This window comes from Dama dama, chromosome 9 (genome assembly GCF_033118175.1).
Source record: "Dama dama isolate Ldn47 chromosome 9, ASM3311817v1, whole genome shotgun sequence".
Taxonomy (NCBI): Eukaryota; Metazoa; Chordata; class Mammalia; order Artiodactyla; family Cervidae; genus Dama; species Dama dama.
This window is the reverse complement of record NC_083689.1, coordinates 95106905-95129108: the sequence shown is the minus strand read 5'-3', so window position 1 is coordinate 95129108 and position 22204 is coordinate 95106905. Positions and strand designations below refer to the sequence as shown.

Genomic DNA, 22204 nt, shown 5'->3' with positions numbered 1-22204 from the left:
CCTCACCACATGCCTTATCCTGTGCATCTCTTCCATCTGGGGCCATATCCTTTTGTAATAAACTAGTTATCTAGTAGGAACTGTATCCCACCCTTATTTTTTAAGTCGTTGGAAGTGCTTCAGTTCAGTTCAGTCACTCAGTCATGTCCAACTCTTTGCAACCCCATGGACCGCAGCACGCTGGGCCTCCCTGTCCATCACCAACTCCCGGAGTTTACTCAAACTCATGTCCATTGAGTCCGTGATGCCATCCAACCATCTTATCCTCTGTCGCCCCCTTCTCCTCCTGCCCTCAATCTTTCCCAGCATCAGGGTCTTTTCAAAAGAGTCAGCTCTTCACATGAGGTGGCCAAAGTATTGGAGTTTCAACTTCGACATCAGTCCTTCCAATGAACACTCAGGACTGATCTCCTCTAGGATGGACTGGTTGGATCTCCTTGCAGTCCAAGGGACTCTCAAGAGTCTTCTCCAACACCACAATTCAAAAGCATCAATTATTTGGCGCTCAGCTTTCTTTATAGTCCAACTCTCACGTCCATACATGACTACTGGAAAAACCATAGCCTTGACTAGACGGACCTTCTTGCATATAGTTTCTGGCTTGGGCTCTGCATGTGTTGTTGGATGACTTCTTCATGCCCATGGCTATTACACAGGAGAACCTTACAAGCAGGATCAAGGAGATCTACTCCAGCACCCTTATTGGTTTGATGGACACCACTGTGTGCTCTGCTTCCCAGTATCTTGGTTAGATTAAAACTGGCTTAGATGGTGAGTAAAAATACTACCTTTAAAGAATTACAAGGATTTCTAAAACTCTCATTTATTTTGACTGACTGACTTTTATTTCCAGTTACATTTTTGCTAGGAAGATCCCCTGAAGAAGGGAATGGCAACCCACTCCAGGATTCTTGCCTGGAGAACTCCATGGACAGAGGAGCCTGGTGGGCTACAGTCCACGGGGTCACAAAAGAGTTGGACATGACTGAGCAACTAACACTATCTGGCATCAGCTTCACTAAAGAAATTCACATTTGGTCATCTATCAAATATAATTGCCTATGAAAGCGTTTTGAGCCAAGAATTTTTAGAGTAAATAGAGCACAGGTAGACAAGAACTCTTAGGACCACTTTTGAGTATCAGTTTGAATCCTTTTGCATAGTAAAGGGAATTATTGTTGACTCTGGGGTGATCAAAGATGGACAGTAGGAAGTCATCGTACACTCTGCTAATATAACAAAGATGCTTGTGGCAGAAAAAGGAAATGACTATGACAAATATCATTGTTTTCAATCTAGTTGATGGCCAGAAAGCAGCAGAAGCTCTTGATAACTGACTTTATACTTACTAAATTGTACTTTACACACATCCTGCCACTGAAAAACAATGTATTACTGGATCAAAGTAGAAGGCAAGTAGACTTGCATGTGTTTATGTGAAGGTTGTGTGGTAACAGTGGAAACAGTGTATATTATAATAGAATTCCTTGATCCTAGAATAGAAGAGAATTGACTTACCTTCTAATTAAATTTGAGTTCTAAGATTAAAGTAACAGGAGCAAAACTGTCATCATGGTGTTCTGTGTTCTTTTTCAAGTTGTTGCAACATTCTATGTAATGTAATTCTATGCAAATCTATTAAATTATTTTTAATTAATTTACTGAAATATATTTTACATGTAACATGTAAATTGAAGGTGTACAATGTATTGATTTAATACATTCTTATTGTAATTCAATTGCCATTGTAGCTATAGTTAGCACCTCTAGCATGTCACATATTACCTTTGTGTATGTGTGTGTGTGTATGGTGGGAATAATTAAGATGTGTCTCTATTCACTTAGAAGTTAGAGACTTCTGGGAGTTGGCTGGTAGCTGGCAAATAAATTTAAAGTTGGCTGTGGAGGGTAACGCTGTCCCATTAATGTCTATTAACTATTTTTAAGGATCCTCTTTGCTCCTTCTCAAGTACACCAGACATCTTCCCACCTCAGGACCTTTCCCTCCATCTCCACATGTCCACCTGTCTAGCTTCTTTACTTACTTTAGGTCTGTGCACAAATGTCACACCAGTGAGGCAGCCATCCCAACTCTATGTAAAAATGAAATTTCTTTTCCTTGACGTTCCGTTTCCTTTATCCTGCTTTGTTCTCTGCATCAAGGTGTATCACCATTGGACATATACACGCATTTCACTCATTTTATCATTTACTTCCCATTAGTAGAATGTGAGCTTCATGAGGGTGGGAGTTTTTGAGTTGTGTTGTTCATCGTGGTATCCTCAATACCTCAAAAAGTGTGTGGCAAATAATAGGTGCTTAAGAAGTATCTGCTAGATTTAACTTTAAACACCTGGAGCTTGATTGAATGCTGGGAATTATGGCTCTCCCATCTCTAAATAAATATAGAATTTGACAACAGGTATTAAGGCAACACCTGTTAGAACAGCATGTCTTCATGGAAAGTATAGAGTTTCAGTATAATTAAAGAAGATATTTGTATATAGTTCAAAAGGGAGAATTAATGAGTTAAAGTGTCAAAGTGTCTGAGTAATCTATGTACTTGAAAAATACTGAGTGGTTGCATTTGAAAAAGCTGTCTATCCATTTACAAAGATATTTATAATTTTTTATCATAATGTCTAGTGAGTTAATGCTATCTGGTTGTTAAATTTTACAAAAATTATACTTACTATGAATGGAAAATAACAACAACAATAATAATGTTTTACACTGTAAGGGGAACTATTATGTACTTTAGCTCAATATAGGGTAAAACAAGGGTGGTTCATATTATACCAATTTTGCAGGTGCAAAAAGTGAGTTGTTTTTGAGGTATAGCCAAATGGTTTAGCGATTGCTCAGCTAGTATGAATTTGAGGCAACTTATCTGAGATTCAGCTCCAGGACTCCTGCCTCTAGAGTCCATTCCCCTTTCACTTTGGTCTCGTATTCAGTATGTTCTGAAGCCATTAGGCACTTGATAAAATGCCAGGTGGGCAGTAAGCCCACTTGGGTGGTGTGCACCATACTGCAAGTTTGAACAACAAATCTTACCTGTCACTGAACTACAGATTTCAAGTGAAGGTGAAATAATGTTAATCTGCGTGTAATTATTTAACTTTCTGATCCCCTGCATTTTGGCAGGCAAGATGGACTGCCACCTTTACGATAATCAGCTAATAAATCCTCATGATTGTTACACTTTTATGCAGAGCAGTAATCTGAACAAATTGGCTGCTGACAGCTATGGTAAATTGCTAAGAATGAGTGCTGTCAGAGAACAAGTTGTTTTTATGAACGTGCAGAATAAGTAAATCCCATGTCAAGCAATTTCATTCAGTCGGAGTTATTTGCAATCCAATATAGCAAGATTTATAGCATTATTTATTAGTGTGCAAAATGCTTGTTTATCTTTAAAGCAGCATCGATTTGGTGCCCATTTATTTTTGGTTGGTGGATTGCTCCTAACTTTTTTTGCTGCATTGTTATCAGGGCCAAGACATTGATCCTGCCCATGACAACAGAGTGCTACAGATGCAAACTTCAATAGAAAGTTCTATTTTAACACAGTTTTTCTTAGTAATATATAAGAAAAAAGTTATTCCAAATGGGCAAGTTTTGGGTGAAGAAAAATCCTTTCAAATGCTATGACCATAAAAATAAATTTGTGACTCTGTAATTTAATGCCAAAGGAAAGAGAATGTGCAATGAGTAGGTATACACATACATCTCTCCAGGCACAGTGTGGAAAATGAGGAAACAGCCTTTGACTTTGTATATTAACCAAATTAATGTTTCTTTTTTGAAGGACATTGCATGTGAGCATTTGACACCATAGGTTCTGATTTGCAGTGTTTCTTATCTGTGATATAAATACTACAGTGATTATTCTACTTCCTACCTAAATCAGAGTAGAAGCAATCTCTGCTTCATTATTAGTTTGAAAGCACAAGATAACTATTCAGAAAACTCTAAACTGAAGAGAATTTTTAATGAAATCATTGTGTTTCACCATTTTCCTTACTAGGGACTGAGTGAAATATTTCATTTGGGAGATAGGTAATGTTTCGATAAAGAATGGAGTGTCATTGATTCTTGTCTTGGTTTGTTGTAAACTCAAATCAAATATATTAAGATTTCAATCCATTTTCTTTCATGACTTACTATTTTTTCTTCTGAAGGTGTTCTCAGTAAGTTTATACTCACTGCCGTATTTTACATATGATAGACAAAGTTTCCAAAGACAGTTTCCATGCACCACCGTGTGTATGTTAAGTAGCTTACCTTCTAGGTAATGAAGGGGAACCTCCCAAGTTTGTATTAATAGAAGTATGCTCTGACAAATCCATCTCCCCAAAGACAGCTGGACAGTGACAAGTGCTGACAATGGAAAGGCAGTAATTGCATTAGCATTTAGTAATGTCGGGTGGCGTGTACACTGCATCGTCGTGAAACTTGAACAACTTTAGTGGTTACCTATTGAATTCATTAAAATGCAAAGATTCTAAAGAGTTATCTATCATATTGATTTATAATATGAGATCTTATGTGTTATTTGTTTTACCAGTGTAAGGTAGTTCTCAAACAGCAAACCTCAAAAAGTTTTCTATATCGATAAATTTGGTCCAAATTATGTAAACTGTGTTTTTAGAAATTCTCCCCTACAAAAGAAATCCTATAGAGGCTTGTCTTCCTGTCTCGAGGCTTTGTTTTTGTTTTATTGTGTTTTTTAATTAATTTACTTTTTATTGAAGGATAGAGGCTTTGTTTTTAAATGTTCTCTTATCTGGATGGCCTCGTAATACCATGAGCTAGTACTTCAGGGCACAACACACCCTTAAAAGTTCCTTGTTAGAAGAGGTATAAATTTCTGTTGCAGATATTCTTCCTGATAATTTAAAGTTTATTTTGGCGGAGTTCTTGTTAGACCTGGTCATGCCACACCCTCGGTTTGTGAATCAGAATCAGAATGTAGCTGACACAGAGCTGGGTGAGGAGGAAAGGTGTCAACGCTGGGTGTCTTGTCTTTCATTCGGTTCCCTTATGCTTATTCAGTTAGCATTATCTTCAATCCACAGTTTCTTTACAGGGATTTTTTATTGTTTTCATTTTTATTTTGTATGGGAGTATAGTTGATTTACAATGTCGTGTTAGTTTCAGGGGTCCAGCAAAATGATTCAGTTATACATATACATGTGTCTTTCTTTTTTTTCCGTATTCTTTTCCCATAATGGTTATTACAGAGTACTGAGAAAGCTGCCTGAGCTCCGCAGTAGGTCTTTGTGGATTAACTATTTTATAAATAGTAGTGGTATGTGTTCATCCCAACCTCCTAACTGACTGCCATCTTCTAAGGCCATTGTCCATTGTGTGAGGATTGGTTCAGTTAAAGCTAGATGCTATAATCTGTAAATCCACCTCACGGGGCACGTCATATGGACTGCAGTTCAGTGGAAGCCAGTCAACAAGTTCAGGGGTCACTGTCAGCTCCTCTATGTCATGCGGCTGCTGCTCATCACTCAAGATACTTGCCGGTCGCATGTGACATACCCGATGCACGGGCCACCAGTGTGAATGCATGTGTAAAATATTTATGAAGCTTGAATCCTAGTTTTTTTATTTTCTGCCCTATTTTTTAAATTAAAAAATACCTAAATGCATCCAAATAAGCCTAACATTTACTTCCTGCCCCTCACATGTACATCACTGGTGCTAATCTTTTTATCTGGGTTGGTGACTGGTTTAGGCATGGCAGATGGAAAGGTGGTGAGAAAAAAGTGAAACGAATACTGAAAGTTTTCTCCTTGAACTTAGGGGGAAATGTCACCAAATAACTGTGATGTATTCCTTTCACATGGCTAAGTAAGTACATATAGTTTTTAAAAAGTGCAAAGAATTTCAAGCTTTGATGTGGAAGTCAGGAAATGGGGGTTGAGGTCTTAAAACCATCACTTAATTTCCCTAAGCCTCAATTTCCCATTCTGAGGTCTTTAAAAACCATCACTTATTTTCTCTGAGCCTCAATTTCCCATTTGTGGAATGAAAGAAAGTAGCACTCAAATCTCTTTCAGTTTGAGTCTCTTTTGATTCTTCTATTGATTGTTGAGTTCAGTTCGGTTCTGACAGTAAATTCTAAAGTTGTTCAATATCAAACTAAGGCATGCTGCTGCTAAGTCACTTAAGTCGTGTGCAGCCCCATAGACGGCAGCCCACCAGGCTCCCCCGTCCCTGGGATTCTCCAGGCAAGAACACTGGAGTGGGTTGCCATTTCCTTCTCCAATGCATGAAAGTGAAAAGTGAAAGTGAAGTCGCTCAGTCATGTCCAACTCTTAGCGACCCCATGGACCTCAGCCTATGAGGCTCCTCTGTCCATGGGATTTTCCAGGCAAGAGTACTGGAATGGGGTGCCATTGCCTTCTCTGAAACTAAGGCACATGAGATAATAAAACTATATAGTGTTTACATAGCACTTTCATCTTTTCAAAGTAGTTTTTCATCTATTGTTTCTGTCACATAAGTGAGGAAAGCTGATGCATAAAAAGTTTAAGTGACTTGCTTAATATCACAATACTAATGAATAATTCAGCTTTATTAAAACTCTAATGTTCTGAACCCCTGACATAAACTCTGAAGCCAAATAACTTCACTCAAACAACACACTGGGTCTGTGGTAGTTCTGCAAATAAGGATGTGAGAAATCACAAGGCTTAGAAAGGGTTGAATCCCTCAAATTTAACAGAAGCCTGATGCATAATGCACTTAATATAAATAAATAGTTAATAAATGGGTGTTGAAAAGAAATCAATCCACTTTCTAGGAAGACAATATAGAAATGGTAGCATGAGCAAAACTGCGTGCTGATTCTGACTCTGCCACTATCAAAATGGGTAGAATTTTGGCCTCTCTGAACCTCCATCTCCTCCTCTGTAAGTATTTTAATACTTACAGCGCACCAACTGTATTCCAGGTGTTGTGTTAGGTGCCTGCCCTTGAGCTGCACCAAGAGATGGACAGAAAAAGACAACTGCTGGTTATTGCCATGAGAATTAGTTAAAAATTAGCCAAGAAAGACAGTTAGATATATCATCTCAGGTAGATGGGGTTGCTTGCTTCAAACACAAAGAAGCAGGTGAGCTTTAGCATGGATAGTGGGAGAATGACAATCAGGAATTACTGAAGTAGTAAGTGTAAATCAACAAATAAACACCCAAGGTGATGGTAGGTTGTGGAGACCCATTGCCTTACTAAAGAACTTTCATAGATGGTGAGAAGCCAGGAGTGGGGCACGTCAGGTTTGCCTTTTGGATATCTGTAACTGTCAGGATTGAATCGTGTCAATAGTTTTTGTATGAGGCCGGGTTCCCTATGGCTTCCCTGGTGGCTCAGAGGGTAAAGCGTCTGCCTGCAATGAGGGAGACCCAGGTTTGATTCCTGGGTCGGGAAGATCCCCTGGAGAAGGAAATGGCAGCCCACTCCAGTACTCTTGCCTGGAAAATCCCATGGACGGAGGAGCCTGGTGGGCTACAGTCCACAGGGTCACAAAGAGTCAGACATGACTGAGCAACTTCACTCACAGGTTCACTAGGACCCAGAGCCTGAAGCAGTGATGAGGTGCTCGTGCTTAAAAGGGAGGTACAATCCCAGGCACTGAGAGAGAGAGAGAGAGAGAGGGAATATGATGCAGAGAAGACTAGAGAGTCACTCACAGTGATATGTTACTGGGCTGGCCATGTTCCCAGTGTTTCAGGGACATCATGGTTGCTCAGCAGCTGTGCGCACTTGACCACGTGTGCACAGGCAGGCAAGATGGAGAATCCTGCTTTTGGAATGGTTTGTGAGAAAGGGAAAGTTGTGGGGAGTTACCTTGCCATCTCCTATGCCATTGATAAGTTCACTCCATAAGGACAAAACTGGTTTCGTCTGGTTTCTTTAGCGGTTGACCAGGAAGCCAGATCCCATACATACTCCTTAGTGCAGCTTTTCATCCAAGTGCAGAAGTGGCCTTAGAGGCCAGGAATTTGGGGCATGTAGCCTTTGGGCCTAGATGCACAGTGGCAGCCAAGGGGTGCACTCAACCCACTTGGGCAAGTGAGAGTTCTGACCGTCCTCGGCCAGTCCTAGGTGAAAGACCTCTGAGGACTCACACCCAGTCAACTGGTCACAGGCGTAGGATGAAGAACAGCCCCTTGGAAAGACCCAGTCAAAGTCAAAGCTAAGATAAAGCCGGGAGCTGAGGACCCACCCAGGAGTTCCATGGAGAACCCAGATATAAAATAAAATGTGAGAGGAGCTGTTCTTTGAAGCAAAGGGGAGAATCCATTCCCCATTTTTCACCCTTCCTCCATCCATGGTGACTAGGATGCAACCCCCAACCCGTGCTCCTTAGAGGACAATTTGAAATGAGATTAGATTCTTACATCAATATTCAGACTTTTTTCTTTGGTGGGGTGGAGGCGTAATACATCTGAGGAATAATATTTCATTACCTGGAAGATGAGTTTGTTCTCATCCTTTTTTTGATATGCAGAATTACAAAAAAGGAAGATGTGTTGTTGTTGTTTAGTTGCTAAGTTGTGACCCCATGGACTGCAGCATGCCAGGCTTCCCTGTCCTTCGCAGTCTCCCAGAGTTTGCTCTAACACATGTCCTTTGAATCAGTGATGCCATCAACCATCTCATCTTCTGTCGCCTCCTTCTCCTCCTGCCTTCAGGCTTTCCCAGCATAAGGGCCTTTTCCAGTGAGTTGGTTCTTTACATCAGGTGGCCAAAGTATTGAAGCTTCAGCATCAGTCCTTCCAATGAATGGAAATCAGGGTTGATTTCCTTTAGGATTGACTGGTTTGATCTCCTTGCTGTCCAAGGGGCTCTCAAGAGTCTTCTCTAGCCCCACAATTTGAAAGCATCAATTCTTCAGTGCTCAGCCTTCTTTATGGTCCAACTCTAACATCATACATGACTACTGGAAAAAACATAACTTTGACTATACAGACCTTTGTCAGCAAAGGGATGTCTCTGTTTTTTAATAGCTAAGTTTGTCATAGCTTTCCTTCCAAGGAGCAAGTGTCTTTTAATTCCTTGGCTGCAGTCACCATTTGCAGTGATTTTGAAACCCAAGAAAATAAAATTTGTCACTGCTTCCGCCTTTCCCCCTTCTATTTGCCATGAAGTGATGGGACTGGATGCCATGATCTTAGCTTTTTGAATGCTGAGTTTTAAGCCAGCGTTTTCACTCCCCTCTTTCACCCCCATCAAGAGGTTTTTTAGTTTCTCTTCACTTTCTGCAATTAGAGTGGTATCATCTGCATATCTGAGGTTGTTGATATTTCTCCCAGCAGTCTTGATTCCAGCTTGTGAATTATCCAGCCCAAAGGAAGATGTAAACAAGTGTAAACATGGATAGAGTTGTAACAAATTGTGGAATTTGAGGTTTTTGAGAACTTGAAGTTCATCTAGTTCAGTTACCTCATATCACAGATAAGAAAACTAGAATTCAAGAGGATAAGTTGTCTTAGAAAAGGTCGTACAACTAATTAGTAATAGATGGAGGGCTAAAACCAAGGGAATTTGATGCCCAAACTTGGGCTCTTTTCCCTGTGTATGTATTTTGGGATTTCATGAATTTGCTTTAGTACTTTAAAATTTTGCATTTTCATGTTCTTAACAATATAAAACCATCAACATTTGCTTATTCTGAACCATCTGAATGGTCATTTAGTATTTCTGTAACCAAACTACAGCACAGCCTTCCTTTGTTGAGGCCATAATAGTACAGGCAAGCCAAATACAGGTGAATCTGTCTTTTGGACTGCTATAACTGAATACCACAGACTGGATATCTTATATTCAATGGAAGTTTATTTCTCACAGTTCTAGGGGTTGATCTACATTCGAGATCAAGACAGCAGCAAATTTTCCACCTGTTTTCCTGGTTTATAAACTGCTGTTTTCCTCTGTGTCCTCACATGATGGAGGATGAGAGATCTCCCTGGTGCCTCTTTTGTAAGGGCACTAATCCCATTCATGAGGGCTCCACCCTCATGAGCTAATCACTTCCAAGCTCCTCACCTCTTAATATCATCACACTGGGCACTAGGGTTCAACATATGAATTTTGGACAGCACACAAACATTCAAGTCATAGTACTAGCCCATAAATGTTAGTTAGGACTGAATTCACTTGACAATATATTATGTTGCAGGGGTTCCATCTTTGTACACATTTATTCAATAACTACAAAGTGATAGCAAAAGGTTTTTCTCCACTGAATTCCAGCAATAATTTGATTTGATACCAATTTAATGCAGATATCAATGATGCTGTAATGCTGACATTATCCTCAAGTTAGCAGGACAATTTTGCTTAGTTATTGGGAGACATTTTGTTTTAAATGGCATCTGAGGAATGCTCCTGAGCAGAGTTTTTAGATGAATAGAAGATCTGAGTAACCTCATCTAGCAAAATGCATCTTGAATTCATTTACTCTTTTATCAAAATATTTGTATAAATAGGTATTTTCTATATTAAAATAATTAAAGTCAAAATTATGAAACATTAAATATAGGACAGGGCTGGGACTATTTATCCAAATATACCCAATATTGAAAATCTAGTTGTAGCAGAAAGGTATAATCCTTCCTATAAATGGGTAATGATAATTTAAATTTTATTAGTTCCATAACTTTACACATTAAATTTGTAAGCTTTTCTTCATTTATTATTTTATAAGAACAATTGCAGCCTTCTTCCCTTGTTCATACATATTTTGAAAGCATAAAAATAACATACTTCTGCACTTGAAAACAGATAATTTTTCCGTTTCGAAACAAATCCAGGTATACCAGTAAAAACCACCTCACACAACACAAACTTCCTCCAAGATGAAAAATTACAGTAATGACAGAACGGTTAAGGAAAAGTCCTAGATCTTGGATTCCAGAGTCCCAGGTTCAGATCTGGCTCTGCTAATGACTGTGCATCTCCATTAATTCAGGTAACTTCTCTGGACCTAGGTTTCCTCATTGTTAAATTAAGGAAACTTTGAGAATTACAAATCATTATACCTATTGTTATAAATGGTATATTGGTATAATTGGAACCAGGTACAGAATTCAGTGAAATAGTCCAGCTGTAATGAAAATATTGGGGAAAGTAACTCAGAGGGCATTTGTATTTAAGCTTATTTAAATTCTAAACTCTTTTAGCACAATAAAAACAGCAAATCCATCGACCTGGTTTGATCTGACATTTGCCAGTTTGCAATTCTTAGACCAGATCATCTTTAGAACACCTTCCCTAACTCTAAAGAATTAAATGCAATGACTCTAATGTAAATCAGGAGGAGGCCAACATCTAAATGACCAGCTTCCCAGGTGCCTCAGTGATTTAAGAAAAAAAAAAAAATTCCCCTGCCAATGCAGGAGACACAGGTTCAATTCCTGTATCAGGAAGATCCCCTGCAGAAGGAAATGGCAACCCAATCCAACATTCTTGCCTGGCAGATCCCGTGGACAGAGGAGCCTGGTGGGCTACAGTCCATGGAGTCGCAAAAGAGTCAGACATGACTTAGTGACTAAACAATAACAATAACAAAAAATGGTAATAGGCATAGAAGGAAATCCTTCAGAAAGTTTCAAAGTTAAGAGAGATGCAGTATCATACAAAGGAATAGGGCATGATCAGGACTGGAAATACATGATAAAAGTGAGTGAAAGACCCTTCTGTGTCCCAGCTGTATCCAACCAAAAGTACTATGTGAACTGTAATCTCTGTTCAATTCCCTAGTGTCATACTCTCAACCTTGTCCAAAGATTCACTCACATTCAATAAATTGTAGGTTAGGCACTGTGCCAGATGCTGGAAAGATCTGTAGAAAATCAAATTTATGTTTTTCCTTTTTATTAGAAAATACATTTGATTAGTTGTCTTTCACTGTTGCATTTTTTAACCCTCAATTTGTTCCAAGTATTATTAGGAACTAATTCCAATTAAAATTTGAATATTAAATAAGGTATTTGATGTGGTTTTTTGTCATTTAGAATTTAAGGAGACAGCATGAGAGTATTTTGAAATGGATGTTTTGTTCACAGAAACAATGAGGTTACTTGATGTACATCCTAACTTTAGGAAGATGTTTTCCAGACTTGATACAGACCCTAATAACCTGCTCTCTTGATAGTTAGCATCTAGCATATACAGATTCTCTGTCACTGACCAGGGCGTTTCTTTTCTTCTTCATTTCTTAGATCTATATTCCTCTTCTTCCCAAGTGTTTCTAGTCTGGATATCTTTCGTGTCATTTCTGATAGGTAAAAATAAAACATGTAAATGTGAAACTTTGATTCTACTTCTAAAATCACTCACACTAAAGAAGTGTTTGAACCCAACCATCAGGTTTGATGCCCTATTCATAAAAGTTTAACTTAAAAGCAAAATAGTAGACAATAAATAGAGTGAAGAATAAGAAGGGGCAAAAATTTAATCTTCCCTGATAGCTGACCCCTCTGTTTATGACGTTACCACATTCATTCTTATCATTGGCTATTTCCTGTTGTAAATGTCTTTTAGTCATGTCTGCCCCCTTTCTCTCGGTTTATTGGCCTGTGGTCACCACAGTATCTTTCTCTTCCAAATCAACTGACGTTTTTATGAAAGAATTTGTCCAGTTCTGAGAGGGTGGCATACTGAGTGCGGGCTAAAACGTTATTACAAAGTCTCTCTTAGGACAACTCTTGTATGTAACACTTGAGCTATGATGTCTTCAGAGGATCTGTTAATTTAGATTCATGTCGCGTTCTGTGAATAAACTGACATGGTTTTAAAAACGTAAAACATATGACATCATCATAGTAATGATCTATTCACTGCTTAATAGCATTTTTGAACAACCACAAAACACCTATATTTTTCAGAGTGTAACACAAGTTCAGACTCTTGGTAGTTTAGACAACTCATGTTAGTCGTTCTACAAGCAAGGCCTCACTCATCCGGGCCATCTTGGGATGGAAAGCCCTCGCTGATTTATAAATGTGGTGACGATGAGTAGTAATCAAATCAGATAAGCACACTCTTGCCTCTTATAAGAAATAAGCAATTAGTTACTAAAATAGCCAGAGTCTGAATTTTGTGAAGTCAGCCGACATGAAAGGCATATGCTTCCAGTGGTTCAAATGGTATTTCCATTGATTTATTTTTCACATAGCTCTGAGCAGCCTGCACCTCCACTGTTTGATGAGGCAAAAAAAAAAAAAAAGTCTCTTGCTAATCCAAAACATTTGTTTTTAGGTGCCAGATTGACCTGTCGGCTCTCAGCAGGGAGCAGACACACAAGCTGGAGCTGCAGCTGGAAGAAGGGGAGGGGCACTTGGTACTGCTGGTCACCCTGACAGCTTCGGCCACAGTCAGCATCTCTGACCTCTCCGTCAACTCCCGGGAGGACCAGAAAGAACGCGAGGAAATATTGAAGCGATATGTACGTATGTAACCCTCCTCCCTCAGGGTCAGGGGTGACTAGATGAGGTTGTAAATAATTTACGTGGAGTGACAGGAATACATCTGCAGAAGCTGTCTGACATGAATCAGCAGAAGGCAGGGCAGGTGCAAATACCATGCGGATCTTTGCCGAAGCACTTGGGTGACCCGAGGCTATCTAGACCCCATGTGTTCTCCGGTCTTTTCCAGAGCCAGTTCTAGAGTCTCGGGTTCTCCCCAGCGTTCTTACCACACAGGGCAGCCTTCCATGATGGAAAGTCAGGTTTACACAAGACTACTGTAAAGTGAGCTCGTTGATTATTTGTCATTGGAATTAGAATTTCATTGTCTTTATACATTTGAAATGGAGTTAATGGCACTTCACTTGTTAACTCTTAGCTTGGTAAGTAGGGGCTTCACTGGTAGCTCAAATATTAAAGAATCTGCTTGCAATGCAGGAGACCTGAGTTCGATCCCAGGGTCCTGAAGATCCGATAGAAAAGGAAATGGCAACCCACTCCAGTATTCTTGCCTGGAGAATCCCATGGACAGAGGAGCCTGGCAGGCTACAGTCCATGAGGCTGCAAAGAATCAGACATGACTGAGCACCTAACAGACTTTTCATAACTAGAGAATATTTACAGAAATCATTTTCTTTTTCAGCTGCTTAGAAAAGCCTCATTTCATCCCTTTAATTTTGTAATTATGGAATGTGAACTATAATTCAGAGGAAGCTTCTTTACCTTTGGATCAGATGTAGGGTGACAGGGCGGCAGAATGAGTCACTAAGTATCCTTCTCAAATTTTACCAAGCCCAAACGTGACGACCAAGTCTCTTTCCCAACCTCCTCACAGTATGCATTTCCCACCCTGTAGTTTTCGTGAATCAACAGAGAGGGGAGCTCTTACTCCATCGTTCTCTCTCAGCGAAGCTTTGAAGAAGTGAATGTCTCAGTACCCATGGAGCTAGAAGAAGAAAAAAAAAAAACGCTTTTCCACTTAAAATTACAAAGCTTGTATTGTACAATGCTGCCAGGTGTTTAGGAGGCTCCTCTAGACTCTCAGTCATGAAACCAAGCTCTGACTAACAAAGAACTGCTTAATTCTTTTTAGATTTTAAAATATTCCTGTTTGCTGACTGACATCCTTCCAATAACTGAATTTAATAAAGATGTACCTTATCAGGCTGTGCAGATAACATGAAGTGCTGGTACTAATGCTCTACAATATTCTTCAAACAGATTAGCTGGATGTGCACTTCAGCAAATTTATTCTGGCTATCTCCACTGAATCAGCTGTCTGTTAATGCTTGTACAACTCACCCACCAATGGTGTTATCATAAACAGTTTAATAGAGGTGACTTAGCAAGGCTAAATAGTATATATTTTTAAAACACCTAAGCGCCTAAGGTATTGTATGGCATCTTTGAATATATAATTGCAGTTGTGAAAATTATTTCATGTTTTGGTACCCACCAAGACATATTCTCCTATTCCCCAAAGTGAGCCTCATGAATTAAAACAATTGTAAAGAAATTAATTCATATATTAATATAAAAATGATTCTAGGTATCACAATATTGTATTTTGTGGATTAATATTTGATACAGTCCCATGTATTAGTATGATACGATAGGCTTGGTAATTAGAAATGATCCAATTACTATTGATTTCTTTTTTCCTTTTTTGCTACATGAAATTCCTCAAATCAGCCATTTCCACTGAGAATTTGAATATTTGTTTCTATCCCTTCTTTCAAATATTAGCTATTATGTCAATAAAATGTAAAGTATGTGGATGTCCCAGCTAAGTTCTCAAATTATATTATGCTCAGTATACTCAAAAGTGAGCCAAGTTTAAATATATTTTTTTTTAGCCCTGAATTTCAAGATAAGCCTAAATCTCCCTTTAGAATCATACTTGCTAAGAAGCCAGTGAACATAATACAGTGCATGTTATTATGATCACTCATAGCAATACAAGGACAAACACCTATATTTTAGTGTTTCAGAGTGTTTCCTTTTTCCTAGATAGATTATAAAGTGAACGAATACTGTATGGTGTCTGAAATATCACTTGTTTTGAAGAAACATATAAAAGAGAATTTATTTGGAGAATTATCCATATGTTTTCCAGTGAGAACTTTGCGTATTTTTTTTTAAGCTTAGGTTAAACCTAAGAATTTGAGTTGGCACCGGTTATGGTGAGGAAAGTAAGTGGATTGCCCCCACTCTTGCATGAAACAGCCCTGAAAAGGCTCTCCCTTGCTGTCATTCGGCGGTTCATTGTGAAGCATTGAAGCCCCACAAATTAAAGACATTACTGTGTGAGCCCTTATTTGATCACCACATTCTGAAAAGATGGCTAATTCCATTTTTATTTTTTTTTCCCCTCCTTTTTGGAGGGAGGAAAGCAGGGAAGGTCAATAGGGGGCGGATAGTAATGGGTAGTAGACCAAGAGCGATTGGATGACCTTTTCAGAACCGGGATGCTAAACCCTTGCTCCCCCTTGTCACAGTTTAAAAACCAGAGGAGCTAGTTTAGAGAAGAAGTTGTTAGCATTCCATTTTTATTATGACATTTCACAGTCATCTGATTTAATGTCCCTTGACCGGATTGTCCACCGTGAGACGATGGGCTTGAAATGTTATTTAGAGCATTGATAAAAGGTGAGCGGTTCTAAGATGACAGCGAGTCATAAGGCTGGTGGTGTGACATTAATTTTCTCCATAACAGAGATGGAATAAGACGTCACGGTGACAAGCTGTCAATCAGCGCTGGCCCCTCAGAGCATCCCGATGCCATAGGATGGGGTGTTGCCTCTCCCGTAATAGAGCTGAACTGAGATGCTCTCCTGACAGCTGCTGCAGCCATAGAGAAAATATATTATACAGCCTTTCATTAAAAAAATAAAGAGGACTCCTCTCCAGAGCATTTCAATCTTTTCCCATCTATTGAGGGCTGAAAGGATTCACAGCAAATCATAGATTCCTCTGCTATGGAAATTTCTGGCTTCAGAATCCGTCCTGGTTTAGAGGCCTTCTAAAATAACCATAAATAACAAGGCCGGAATACCCCTTGATGAAGTATTCCTTAAAGTTATATTTTGTAACTGATATATTTACGTGTTTTGCTTCTTCTTTTTTTTTTTTTTCCCTCCCCCTTGGAGTTCTTATTATAATCCATGTGTTGCTGGCCTAAACAGTTGAAATTTGCCATAAATTACTGACTGTCAGCTGACTGGAGAAAATGAAACCTTCAAATAATTACCCCTCTGCATGGAAAACAGAACTTTGGAGCTGAAGTCCCCGGTAACAGTGTGACTCTGCCGTGAGTTTACCGGTACAAAAACGATTCTCGGACTGCAGATACTTGCTTCAGTCACAGTGAGACTTGGTCTAAATTGTTCCTAAAAATGAAAGGGCAGGAACGTTTTTTGATAAAACTCCTCTCCGTGGTTAGATTAGGAGATTTACCTGGCCTTTAACAGTCGGTAAGCTCTGAGATAAGAAGCAGCTTCCCACACCTGATCATTACCACCTTAGGAAGACAAGGTGTCTACAGATCTCTGAGTTATAACACTCCGTCTAACATTCCACTCTTAAACCCTCAATTTACAAGAATTTAAATAGAGAGAGAAGTGCATTTTTATTAAACCCTGTCATCTGGGTAGCTTAAAGAGAGTTTGGGTGATAAACAGCTGTTTAAAAACAATAAAAGATTAGGAGTTAATCCTTGTGCTAAACACTCTTTTTTTTGCAAAGTTAGGCTATGAGATTACACATCTATCAGTTTGCTCCTCTCAGCGTACCAAGGTCAGAGCTTCAGTCTAAACAATGACTAGTCATACAGGGCTGATCACGTTCATATCGTGGTAAGCGCGTGCCTCTCAGGATTCTCACGCTCTCAGTACAAAGATGGGAATGATCTTTAGTAACGTTTTAATAGATGACTTTCTTATGTGAAACTGTGTTATGCTTTCCAGTTTTAAAGCATATTAAAGATGATGATAAAGCAGTGCCTTTGATTTACTGAATAAAAATACTGATTTTTGCCATGAGAAAGTTGCATTGAAGTGCAAATAAACAAATGTGTGTGTGTCCTGTCGTTGTCATGTCCAGCTGTTCACGACCCTATGGACTGTAGCCCGCCAGGCTTCTTTATCCATGGAATCTTCCAGGCAAGACTACTGGAGCGGGCTGCCATTTCCTTCTCCAGAACAAATGTGTATCATGTTCTATTGGCTGATTTTACTCTCTGTTTATGTTCATGAGAGTTCTGAATTATTTTCTTGGTATCCCTTCTTTTAATTCCTTTAGGTATTATACTTATTCATACTCTACCACTATTAATTCATGAAATTAAATTGGTTTTAACATTTGGGTCTGATTCTTCTATCAAAATTTCTACACTTCTATACCTACTACAATGACAGATAAATTTACAAACTTAAGAAAAGATTATCCATCATTTTTGAATTGATTTTTAGCAATCACCTTGATTTATTTTAAAAGATTATGTGTGTCTTTTACCTGAAAGGTGTGTGGTATTTTCTAACATTTAAATCTTTTGAATTAAATATTAGAAAATAATCTTTAACCCTCATCTAGCACCTACAGTTTCCAAAGCTCACCAAGGAGAAAATATAGTAGAAAAATAATTAATTTAATGTTGTCTTTCTTATACCCAGAGCCCGAAGTGTGTTTGTTACTTATCCAACAATCTAAGATTCCTATTAAGAATCACTAGTCTCCAGATCATCATGCCTGTAGATGAAAGATTTCTTGGAGTGCTTTGGTAAAGGAGATGAATGGGAGAAAGCAGACATGTCATATTTTATAATTGATTGTTCACTATCTACTGCTAATTACTTATGGAGAAGCAATGTTGTGGAATTTTTTAACTGTTTCAAAAAATCTACTTACATAGCAATAATTACCTACACAAATGTTTATGCGTATGTGTACACATTCATGATGGCAGAGAAGGGCATCCTTATTGAAGAAACACAAATATCCCTTGGATCATTTCAGCAGCATCCTGAGATCAACCATAGCGCTTGGTGTTTTCTCGGCGCACTCCTAGAGATGCTTTAGGACCTTTCTTTTCTAATACTGACTTTGGGGTGTTTCAGAGCCCGTTGCGGATATTTCACAACCTGAAAGATGTGGGCTTCCTCCAAGTGAAAGTGATCAGAGCGGAAGGGTTAATGGCTGCTGATGTCACAGGTAAGAAACGCAGTTTTCCTTTTGCCTATGTATCAAGCAGCATGCCAGGTCTATACAGTTCGATAAGGGAACTTCTCATTTCATCTGACTGAATCATCAAAGTAAATAATGTAAAGTGTGTTGATCTTACAAAGATTTGCTATCCACCTGATTTTTATACTGTCTCAGCTGCTTAAAAGAAGGGTAACAATAAAAAATGAAAACAGCTTTGAATTGTTGCCTTCTCCAAGGTTTAGTCAACACAGTGTTTATATTTCTTTCAGGTTTTGTCATTTTGGTGTCTTTGGGTAGTAATGATGTATCTTCTTCTCTTAAAACAGTATCAGCTTCCCTCAGGTGATATTATAGCATCAACACTGATAACTCAAACATGCATGCATGAAATCTCTTACATAGTTTGCTGAAAATTTTAGATACATAACACTCAATTACTTGGAATGAACTTTTGGTATTTGTGTTGCCAATCCAATTCTTTAGTTGTCCAAATTCACTGGCACATCTCAGAGATAATTCTGGATCTAAACTAAACATCTACATTGTTCTAAACTTTTTTTCAAGAAACAGGCCTGGAAAACCAAGAAACAGGCCTGTAAAAATGCCAAAATCAATATGATGTCTTAAAGCTTCCTGACTTGGATACTGCTGTTTCTATAACATGTTAATTATTTCATTACTTTCCAGAGTGACTGTTTTGAATTTATAGCTATGTGAGCATTTACTTACTGTTTAATTTCATAGGATTTGGGAGGATTTATACGATTCCTTAAATTGTCCATCTCAAGATGAACAATAAATAGGATTGACTTGACCGATTTTTGTGCAAACTCCCCTGTTCCTGAAAGAAAGTATCCACTTACAATTTGTAGAAATACACTTACCACTGTGAATGGCCAGCAAGTTGACCCTCAAAGGGTAGCTAACTTATTTGAAAGGGAGAAATATACTTTCCCTACCAAATGAGGGTTTGCAAGCTCATTATATGGTCACTGCTGCCCTTAATTAATGGAATAGAATCAAAACCTAATTAAAAGATCACATGCCTTAAAACTAAAATAGCAGATGTCTGTTCCAAAATGACAATATTTTAAATTTTTTAATATTTGCATAGTATTGAGTGACTATTTATTGTATGATAAATGTAAAAATGCTGGGACTTTACAGTTTCTTTATGGAGGATATTATCAACTCATTTTTAACCAAGCAGATAATAACAATTGTCAAATATTATTTCAAAATAGGCATACCTGAAAATAGTGGGAGAAAAGATTGTAATTTTTTGCATCTATACTGACTTGGCTTCCTGTACTAAACAATTAGTGAACACCAAGTTTATTCACATTCTATTTTATTTTGTGTGTGATTGTAATCAAATTAATCTGGACAAAATGACTTTATTTATTATGTGCTTTCATTATTAGAACCAACAGTCAACATGAATGGTTGATTAACTGGTTTGTTCTTTTTTGTTCACTTTGAACATGAACATAAAGACCAGAAGAGGAATTCAGTGCTGCTTTTACACTACAGAGGTTCTGGCCAGCCTTTGATTCCCAGCAGCAGGTAGATTCAGAAATTCATGGCAGTGACATTCACCATCACAGGAGGCATCTTCACTTTTCTTGAGTATTTTCTGCAGTGGAGGGGAGCACCCAGTGTTGGGCTAAAAGCATCTGAAGATAGAGAAAAAGACTAGAATTAAAAGTGTGTCAGAGGGTATCACGTGTGCGCGCGTGCAGGCTGTCGCTTCAGTCATGTTCGACTCTTTGCGGCCCCAGGGACTGTAGCCCACCAGGCTCCTCTGTCCATGGGGTTCTCCAGGCAAGAATTCCGGAGTGGGTTGCCATTTCCTTCTCCAGAGGATCTTCCTGACCCAGGGATCGAACCCAGGTCTGTTTGTGTCTCCTGCACTGGCAGGCGGGCTCCTACCACTAGCATTGAAGTGTTAAGAACTATCCTTGGATATTTATAGTGGGTACAATAATTTATCATACAAAAATTCAAATCCCATTTACTTCAGAAGTTTAGATACCTGCCCATTACACAAGTTAAATATAATTATCTGTTTGTGTCTCTTGGAGAGAAGCTGTCATTGCTTTTGAAACTTCATGAATATGCCAATTACTTTAACCCAGTTGGCCTATATGCCACTATGCAAGTTAAAGTACATGTTCTCTTGAAGCTGGAGAAAATAGGTATATTTCTTTCATAATGGTTCTATGTAAATTAGTGTGAATAGCAATCACCTTTTCCCTAGGGATTCAGTGAGACATAATTTTGATCTGATAAAATGGACTTTAATTTGGAGAATACTAAATAACAGATTCTCCATTTTTTCCTTCCAGTTTTAGGGATATAAATCTAATGATTCCTCATTCCACACTGACCTTATAATCTAATGTGCTCTGAATTGAACAAGAGAGATGTTGAACTATTCAGGGGCAAGAGGATAATTCAGTCTTTGACCTCGCTCACCCTTGGGCCTTTTGTGGTCTTTATGACATTTGTGATGGTGGCCAAAACCGAGGACCATATATTCAAGTCAGATGTCTGAATATTCTGCCATTTGTTTTTAAAGTCTTTACTTCTGCAAAGGATAAATGCATACATACCTATAAATACATACATATAAATATATCCTGATCCTTCCTGGTCTTTAGCATGGAATTTGGGGCACCAATAAGCTCTTTGTATACTTTACCTCCTGCTTTTTCAAAGTAGAACTTTAAAAATATGTTGTGCCTCTCAGTGGATAATCTGACTATGGCTCTACAAGATACTTAGCAACAGTTTGAGGAAAGGAAGAGAATCAGTGGTGCTGTCTACAAATGCTCAAATTAGCATCCATTTAGGACTGTTGTGGATGGAGAGGGGAGATTTTAAATCACTGATAGCTCTCTGTGTGGAGCAAAAAAAATACTTTTGAGCTGATATAAACGGGACTGTTGCCATAAGATACTTGGTTGGTTTCCAAACACTTTTCCCGACAAGTCCAGCAACACAAACTTATATTTTACCAACTTCACTCAATTCTTAAAATATTTTTAATGACCAGAATATCAAGTTAAACATCCACAGTTTAAGCAAAAAATGTTAAATTACAATATTTCATCATTTAGCAGGAGCACTAGAAAAGAGATGCTGTAATCTTTTAAGTAGCCATCAATCTTACTACAGTTACAAAGAGTTTTTTCCTTTCAAAATGTAAAATTTTTCTTTTGTTACAACACATTCATTGAGAAACATTGTGATACTGTATTAACTCTGTGTGAATAAAGAGCAATTGAGACTCTCTTTGAATGAGTGAGTATAAAGCACAAATTACTTTTTAATGAAACCCTCAATTCTTTTCCTTTCCACAAAAAGCCTATAGCCTTGTTCAGCTGAAGGCTACTACAGTAGGTCACTTCAGTTAAGCCCCTAATAAACTGTTGATAGTTGAGGGTAGTTTTTTCTTCGGTCTCAATGGCCTAGTGTTGGACAGTGCACTTCAAATCATTAAGGTTAAT

The 22204-nt window shown here is 38.4% G+C and overlaps 1 protein-coding gene across 12 annotated transcripts in view; it reads left to right on the top strand.

Moving 5' to 3' along the window:
• Positions 1 to 22204, top strand: part of MCTP1 (multiple C2 and transmembrane domain containing 1) — a 556529-nt gene that overhangs the window by 352472 nt on the left and 181853 nt on the right. For all 12 annotated transcript variants that reach the window (XR_009694230.1, XM_061152022.1, XM_061152019.1 and 9 more), the window contains 2 exons: positions 13285 to 13471; positions 18605 to 18698. Coding sequence is in view for 11 of the 12 variants with exons in the window: in XM_061152022.1 (XP_061008005.1) it covers positions 13285 to 13471; positions 18605 to 18698 (281 nt within the window). In the remaining variant the exon portion in view is untranslated. The remainder of the gene's footprint in view (positions 1 to 13284; positions 13472 to 18604; positions 18699 to 22204) is intronic.